This window comes from Leptonychotes weddellii, chromosome 4, assembly GCF_054177405.1.
Source record: "Leptonychotes weddellii isolate Sample4059 chromosome 4, ASM5417740v2, whole genome shotgun sequence".
Lineage (NCBI taxonomy): Eukaryota > Metazoa > Chordata > Mammalia > Carnivora > Phocidae > Leptonychotes > Leptonychotes weddellii.
The window spans coordinates 162,480,454-162,489,718 of NC_138372.1; the positions used below are offsets into that span (position 1 = coordinate 162,480,454).

Genomic DNA, 9,265 nt, shown 5'->3' on the forward strand with positions numbered 1-9,265 from the left:
CTTAACCGAACGAGCCACCCAGGCACCCCTGAACTGGTCGATTTTTATAAGGAACACCATTTTTATTTCAAAAAGAAAGAAAAAAAGACTGACAGAAAACCTATGGTATTTGGTAGGCATTTTCTGGAAAATAAATGAAACAAAGCTGTGACTTTAAGAGGAAAAACAAAACCATCCTCACTGTATTTGCTTCTAATGATAAAATTTGCACTTTGAACAAAATAAAATTTTGACTTTTGTCTGCTATTGTGAGTTTGACAGCACCCAAATATTTAGACGCTTCTAATGAGATCAGTGGTAGTAACTACCAAATATGATTTTAAAAATCTTGTATAATGAAACATGTCTACATTTAGAGGACCTGCATAAATCACTGGATCAGTATTCCACATGACTATTGCATGATGTTACAAAATCATGCATAAATAAAGATTATTCAAAGTGTAAAATAGACCAATGGATTTTACCATAACCAGTTACAAAAAGTTTATTAGTAAGATTTCAAATTTCGTATTGCAGCTAACTTTTAACAAAACTACCACTTTTCAAATTGTGTTGTAATGTCCAAGAAAAAAATACCCACAGTTCTGTGAAAGGCTATTAAAATACTCTTTCCCCCAGTACATATCTCTTTATATACTTCAACCAGAATAACACACTGCAGTGGTTTGGATGCATTTGCAGATAGAATCCAGCTGCCTTCTATTAGGCCAAGACGTTAAAGAGATTTGTAGAAATACAAAGCAATGCCATTCTCTTCACTGAGTTTTTTCACTTTGGAAAGTATGGTCATTTTTTCATTAAAGAAATGTTATTTATGTTAACATATAATGGTGTCATAATTTTAAAATGAATTATTTTTAAAGGAATTAAATGTTTTTAAAGTTCCTCAGTTTTATGTTGTAATATGGAAAGTATCAATGGATATAACGATTTGGTTTTTTCATAACTTTCAAGGATGTAAAGGAAAGGACTCTTGAAACCAAAAAGCTTGAGAACTGCCTAATGCATGGCAAACAGACTTGCTGCTTACAGGCCAAATTTAGTTTGAAGTATCTTCAGAAATTGACATAAGACCAGGGTGTATCTACCTCATCTTGCCCACGTTCCCTTATTTCCTACTGCTTTTACCTGACCTAATGTAAACATTTATGTGTCCCGCCTGGCCTCTGGCCATTTGAGCTGCTTACCCTGTTCTAGTGAACAACAGAGAGGTGATCATAATTCTCTGTTAGTCATTCAGAAGTGTATAAATTCTTCAATTATTTTAACCTGCCACAGTTTCAAAGGAAAAATCTGTAATAGCCTGTTTCCTTTCTACCTGCTATTTCTATTTCCACTTTTTAAAACTAGCTAATTATAACCTACAGTTTGTCTACCTGAAAAGCAGCCTGGATTAAAGAACGTAGAACACTGTGTATTTCATCCTGTGAAATTCTTGACCAGGAAAAAAAACAAAAAAACAAAACAACCTGAAGAATTGCTGGGGGGTTGCGGTAGACCATTAACAAGCCATAAATCAGGCCTATTTCCATATTCTTAAGCAGATGTAACAGGCATTTATTTATTTTACTATCTCACAAACTTTGGTCAGGCCACACATCATTTTAAGATAAAACATGTCTTTTCAAACTGGAAATAAATGCAAAAGTCTGAAACAATACGTTCCAAATGGCTGCTCTGTATTTCCGCTGTACCATTCAGTATCAAGTTCAGCAGACTTTTAATTTAGTATCTCATGTACCAAGGCATGAGTATTCATACAAGAATCATCTTTCAGGTGGGGTCTTGAGGTTGTTTGGCTTGCAGGAAGTTGTCATTCTCCTGCTTTTTTGGGAAGAGAGACAAAGGTGGTCTTTGAGAAAGGATCTTGTACTATGTAGCTTTAACCCTTAGATTAAAAAAATGTTTTGTATATCTGCTCTCTAGCCTTATAGACATTTCAGGGATGTTCAGTCTTTTGCTTTTTTCCTTTTAAAACTAGTCCTATAAATAACCTTTATTTTTGATTTATAGAGTGTTTGCTTTTATGGTCATGGCAAGGTTCTGTGAAAATCTGTAATCCCTTTAATGGGTCTTTGTAAACATTTATATAGATACCAGTGGAACGGAAGAACAGGAAAAGGAAAAGAGGCGTCTTGTGATAGAGAAATTCCAGAAAGCACCTTTTGAAGAAATAGCAGCACAGTGTGAATCCAAAGTAAGTGAACAAATAGTAAAGGGGATGTGGGAAGAGTTTGATTTTGTGGACATCTTCTTGGTCATTAGTTGGTAGGTTCCACGCTTCGTGCAGATCCACAGAACACACGGGAATGTATCAGGTGGGGACTGAAAACCCTGGTGGCCTGGCTGGGAGGCCTCAGTGATCTGTGTGTGTAGTACAAGTCGATGGAGAAGGCAGCTCCCAGACTGAATGTTGAGGATCATTGCTGCTGTGGTACTTCTTGTGTAGTGGGTTTCAGGGACTTGGCTATGGGTATTTGGTTTTATGTGTCTCTTGGTTTGTTTCTCCCAGTGAGCTAGGAAGTGGAAGAGAAACTTGACATTAAATTCCAGTGGATGGGACAGAGGAAGCCAAAACATGAAAGCGCTCTGTACCATCAGCTTCGTGGTTGCACTTATGCTTTGTCCTTTAAATTGCATTTGCATTAGTACAGATGGATATTTGGGAAATAAAAAAATCCATTCTTAAACATTTTTTTTTCTCCTTGTAGGCAAATTTGCTTCATGATAGACTTGCTCAAATACTGGAACTCACCATACGGTAAGGATTTTATTACTACAACAGTGATAAAATAACAACAAAATAGAAATTGTTAAACCCCCATGTAGATTTGTGGCTGATCATGTTGAAGTAATAGTGGTTTTCAGTTAGGGCAAACACAAGATCACAGAGGTGCCTCTGTCTTGGGGGTTATTCTGTTTGGACAGACCTTGATAGCATTGCTTCTAAGTGTCTCCTAGCTGTCCTAGCTTTCCTTTTTAGATCATTCCTTCCTTCCACGTGGTCCGATAAGGAAATCTGGGTAATTTAGAAGACTCACATTCTAATGATATGTTTAACCAGGTAATTTCTCATATTTAACCATTTTCATTTGCAAAAAAATGCAGTTTTATATGGTTCAACCTCATGGTTCTTTCCAGGGCAAGACTGATTCTCCCTATGCAGATGGCTCACTTAATCATTAAACTTTCTTCAGTCATATCCCATTGCAGTCCTGTTGTAACTTTATGTCCCAAACATATGGCATCTAACATACTTGGACACGTGGTTACATACTTCTGTCTGTTGGTGCTGAAGTAGGGAAGCACAAGACCGAGGGAGAGACAACAGCAGGTTCCCTCTAGGGAAAGTGTTTATGCACGTCCTTCTGTGACCTCAGTGTGGACACTGGCCTTTGTCTGAGGTGGCACAGTGGAGGAGGCATAGTTCGAAGCTGTGCTTTTGGAGTTTTTTTTATACATCAGCTGTATGTTTTATATTTTTAACCTGATGAGCTAAGTCTGTTTTGCTTCAAGCACAGGATTCTATAAATAGGAGAGACAGGTACACGTTGTCGTCCACTTGCTTTTTTAGTTCATTCTTTTTTCGGCTGTCCTGTGCAAGGCATGTTTTCATCAGTACACCTCTTATTCTAGGCATTTCCCCACCAAGCCTGCCACCCCCACTAAGCTAAGAATTACTCATTTAAAAAATTTCAGAACAGAAATTCAGACTATAATACACAATATGTGATATACCTTAGATTCAGAGAAAATTGATGGCTGTGGGCATTTACTTACTTGGTGCTGTTAATTATAATAGTTATGGTCTATTTTATAATGGATCTTACTCTGCATGTTTTCTATCTGTTATTTTTGCTAATTCTCACCACAGTCCTGAAAATATAGGTAGATGCTATTTTTTTTTGCTTTCTCGGTAAAAACACTGAGGCTTTAGAGAAATAACTTGTTGTAGGTCATCCAGCTACTGAGTGGAAAAATAAAAATTCAAATCCATAACTCTGTTCTTAAAAGGAATGTTGCTAGGACCCACCTTGTTACATTTAGTCACACCGTCATGGCTATATGGATTGAATATTTTAGAATAAGGATTATGACTACTTCTCTTTTATCGGTACTCCAAAGCCTACTAATAGCATTTATTGAGCACTTACTACTAATAGTTATTATTTATTGAACACTTCTGCTTTTCTAGGCACTATACTAAGTACATTATTTCATTTAATGTTTATAACAGACCTTTAAAAAGGGTAGTGATTAATTTTACTTGGCAAGTATAGAAACAGAGGCACATAGAAGTTAGGTAACTCATCCAAGGTCACCTAGTTAGGAAGGAGGAGTTCTGGATAGCTTACATGATACAGAGCTTTTTGTTCTTGTTTGATATATTTCCTCTTGTTCATTGGCGTACACTCTAACCACCAGACAGAGGAAAGGGTTTGTTTTCTCAAGAAAAGAAACAGAACAAACTCTTACACTTCAGTCTCCATTGTCCTTTCATTCCCTTTGATCTTAGTGCAATAAAGAAAATGATAAGGAATCCAAAGAAGCAGGAAAATACAGTAAGGGGAGTAAGCAGCCCCACAGATGATCCAGTTATTGGAATTAGTAGACAAGGACCTAAAAATACACACACATGTACATTAAAGAATTTAAAGAGAAATATACACATGTTTTAGGAGAGAAGAGGAAACTAAAAAAGAACCAGCTCATAATGCAAGAACAGAGTGATACAGTGCATGAAAGAATTTCATAGGATGAGCCTAACAGTATATTGGACATTATAGAAGAACGCTCTACAAGTGCTCACGGGAATATAAAATGTACAAACACTTTGTAAAATTTTAGCAGTTTCTTACAAAGTTAAACATATACCTGCTTTTAATCCTGTAATCCCATTTCTCAGTATTTATTTACCCAGAGAAATGAAAACTTACATTCACAGAAAGATACGTACATGAATGTCATAGCAGCTTTTTTCATAATTACCAAATGTTCATCAACAGGAGAGTGGATAGACAATAGACAAATAGTGATATTCTTAATATAGTGAAATACTATTCAATAAAAAGGAACACATTTTTTTTGTTGTTGTTAAAAAAACATCTTGAGCAAAAGAAACCAGACATAAAAGAGTGTAGCTTGTATGGACCATTCTTACAGGCTGTGTGTATAGACTGTATGAAATTCAGGAACAAGCAACACTAATCGTCAGCAATAGCGTCAGAACATGGTTGTTGGGTGTGGGGATCTGGGAGTAGGGAGAAATTGACTAGGGACACAAAGGAACTTTTTTTGAATGACGAACATGTTCATTATCTTTATTGGGGTATGATCACACGAGTGTATATGTTTGTCAATTCTTGTCAAACAGTATACTTAAAACCTGTGCATTTCACTCTGAAAATTATCCCTCAGTAAAAAAAGGGGGGGATATTACAACTATTGGAATGGTGATTGCAAAATAATTATTAGTTGCCAGAAATAGAATAATATATTAGGAAAATAGAAACAACTGAATAGCTTAAGAACAGTTTACAGTTAGACAGTTAATATGAAGTTAATATTTGTGCATACATTAAAGTCATTACTATATGAATGTAGTAGTCATGTAGTCATTACTATATGAATGTATGAAAATGTATTCCCAAAGATTCATAACTATAAAACACTAACAAACTCAAAGAACTAAATATGACTTATATAAAATAACTATAAATCTCTGAAATATGCATAGGAATACATCATAAATGAAAACTCACACCTTGCTTTGAATAGAAAATTAGTATCTTAAAGACACCAGTTCTCTGCAGATGAATCTATAGTTTTAGTCAGAAGATATCATAAGTGATTTTTTGGTAAGATTTTTAAGCATTTGGCAAAACAAAACCCAAAACACAGGGTTGAGACTCAAATAGTACAATTGTGGAAACGCATTAATATCATACAAAAAAAATTAGTTTCCCATATTGATAAGAGAAAAACATCTGAGTACAAATATAGGCAGTGGACTCAAATAGACAATTTGTTTTAAAAGAAACAAAATGGATACTTAATCTTTTGTAGATATCTTTGTGATATGTAGCACTAGTAGTAACCCAAAAATTAAAAATAAAAATAGGAATGAATCCCCTTTTGCCTGCCAGATTGGCAAAGACTTAAAAAAAAAAGAAGAAAAAGAGAACAAATATACTCCAGTGTTGAATGTATAAATTCCTAGTATTCTGGCAATATATATCAAAGTCAAATTTGAGTATGCTTTGATTAAGAAATTGTGTTTGTAAGACTGTAAACCTAGAGACAATCAGGATAAAATGATGTGTGTATAAGAGTAGACCTCTGAATATTATTTATAATACTGGAAAATGGAAATGAACCTGCATTTATCCACTGGATTAGATCAGATACCCTTACAGTGTATCCACATAATGAAATACCATGCTGTCAGCAAAAAGGACAATATGTGTACGTATGAAAGATTTTTCTGCTAGTGAAGCAGAGCAAGCTTACCAGAATGGTATAGTGTAATCCTATTATAAAAAATTACACACACACATACTCAAAAGAAAATGTCTGGTTCAGACTTAAGAACAGCTTGATAGCACTGTGATCTTTTGCCCCACATAGCCTTGTAGCTAGCCAGCAGCGACGCTGGGTGTCTCACTCAGCTGTTTGCATGCAGTTAGGAGAGTGTTCTGTGAAATGAACAGCTTTCCAGTGAACCTGTTGACCGTGCTTGTTCTCTCTTACAGCCCTCCTCCCAGTCCATCAGGAACACTGACCATTACTTCTGGGCATGCCCAGTACCAGTCCATCCCAGTCTACGAGATGAAGTTTCCAGATCTGTGTGTGTACTGAGTGGCTCATGAAGACCTCAGCGTAGGATCTAAAGCCGAAAAATGAAGGCCACGCTGAGTTTTTCAGGGTTTACTTAATGTGTATTAACATAATGCTTGAGAATAACAGTGAGACTTCTCTTCAACCAAACGCTTGGCACACACCACATTAGAAATGGTGGAGCCATCCATGATTTAGAATACTTTAGAAGATGGATTTCTTTTGCAGTTCCTGTTGGCTTTTGAAGTTGGACATGTATCGATCTCCCATTCCACAGTTAAGCAGTATATTTTAAACTTTTCACAAACATGTAATTTTAAAACATATGCCTCCAGAGGGTTGAAGATGTATGAAGTGTCTACTGTATTTCTTAAACATCTGCACAACTGCTTAGAAATAGAATTGCTTTTGTGTTTGTTTATCTGCAAAAGCAAATACATACAAATATATTGCTAATCTTGGGGCTGCAAAACTGTTCTGTGGCTTGTTGTCCCCACGTTTTAGATGTTGTGATCTCTAACAACATGTGATAGGCATTCCTCAACTTGTTTATGGTAATAAGACATCTGTTGAGTAATAGTCCCACAATATGACCAACCCTAAAATCGCCATACTTAAAAGTGTCTAGTTCTTGTAATACTGTGTTTTCTGCCAAGAGTTTGACCATTCTACTTGAGAGAAGCTTAGAGCTTACTCTTGGCATACCAAACTGTGCAATATTTTTTTACATCATAAGATGTATTCGTTTACAGACTATACTTTGAAATTATAGTAGTATTTTGCTGTGGCTCCATTAATGAAATCAGATCTATATTTAGTGTAGGAAAAAAAGACTTTTAAAACAGCTACTAGTTCACCTGTGAAGAGTGTGTACATTTTGAGTTCTATCAAAAGCACATTACTTACATTTTTATATTATGCATTGTTTAAAATCTTCATAGTCAGAAAATTCTCCAAATGGACTTTTAATTTGTAAGATTTGAACTGTTCAGTTGTATACATTTGTTGAGGATTTGGTGTATTACATTTGAAAAGAGTGCCTATGGCTTTAGCAATCAAGCGTGCTAAGGATCGTCATTGTGAGCTTCTGTTGATTTAAGTTACCAAGGTTACATGTGTACTCTACACATGTGCTCAGAGACCTGTAGTGTTTTCTTAAAATTATGTACATTTTAGTGAATTCCATCACACAGCAAAAATGAATGACTTTCTTTGCAAGTCTTATAAAATTCTCGTAGGACATTTTTATAGAATAACCTCTTTATAATTGTATTGCCTTTTCAGATTCAGTTTCTTTTTACAAAGAACAATATACATATCAAAAATTGTAGCTCAAAAACTAATTCAGTTTTTTTTTTAAAGATTTTCATTGAATTTTATGACCACAGCAACAATCAAAACTGCACTAGAAACAAATTCTTAGCAATAACACTAATTCAGTTTTTATCTTTTGTTTTTGTTTGAAAACCTACAGTGAGAATGGCAGGTTTGAGTTTATGATTATTATGATTATTAGGCACCTGTACAAGAAACAGAAAGGTCAGGAAGTAACAAAAGAACAAGCATACCCCAGATTTTTTTAATAAATGAAGTACAGCATCTTGAAACATCTTGCAAAATAGCCTAGTCATTTAAACCCATAAAATGATACTCAGCCCTCCTGGGCAGTGTGTTAAATGTAGGTAAGCAAGACCTTGTTTCAGAATGATAGTGCAGGCGTTGAACGGCCTTCTTGTAGCTGTCACTGTAACTTTGCCTCTTGAGTGGGTAAAATGTGTCATCATATAATAGGCCAAGTTTTCTGTTTTTTATTTCCCTTTTTTTCTTCTTCTGTATTTTTAAAGAAGTGTATTAATTTTTGTGCATTTAACAAAATCTCAGCAGGGGGACATGCAAAAAAACAATCATCATCCACTTGGATGTCATTTTATAGATTAACACTGTGTGCTTTTGTATGAAAAATATATATAATTGAATAGTGTAAGTAAAGGAGATCTATATTCAGTTGGACTCATGCAAACAAACTTTACAGAATTTCATGTTTCTCTGTGGTACAAGAAATGCATGTATTGCATGTAAAGGAAAACCATTTGAATTAATGTTGATCACACCTTTCTTTTGGTCTGTTTGTAAACTGTTGATGTGGGGTTTGCAGGGTTTTTTTCTTGTTGTTGTTTTTAAATCACAGTAGACTTCTATATGTCCTAGATGACTGAACTGGTTGTGTTAATAATGATTCCCAAAAAGTGGGTCTTTTCTTTGGTTTGTCCTTTCCAGGAGATTGCAGGACATCCTGCCAGGTAATGGGTGTGTGTTCCGTATTCTAGCCAGTTTGGAGACAGAAAGTTTAGGATTTGTTGAAGTTCACCACATGGCTATATTTTTGTAGATATTTAAAACTCTTAATAAACTGTTAATCATTCTC

General features: G+C 35.2%; 1 protein-coding gene across 4 annotated transcripts in view; it reads left to right on the forward strand.

The window, feature by feature from the left end:
* Positions 1–9,265, forward strand: part of EFR3A (EFR3 homolog A) — a 109,608-nt gene extending 100,343 nt beyond the window's left edge. For all 4 annotated transcript variants that reach the window (XM_081816557.1, XM_081816560.1, XM_081816558.1 and 1 more), the window contains 3 exons: positions 2,097–2,200; positions 2,715–2,764; positions 6,756–9,265. In XM_081816557.1, coding sequence (XP_081672683.1) covers positions 2,097–2,200; positions 2,715–2,764; positions 6,756–6,861 — 260 coding nt within the window. In that variant the 3' untranslated portion in view covers positions 6,862–9,265. The remainder of the gene's footprint in view (positions 1–2,096; positions 2,201–2,714; positions 2,765–6,755) is intronic.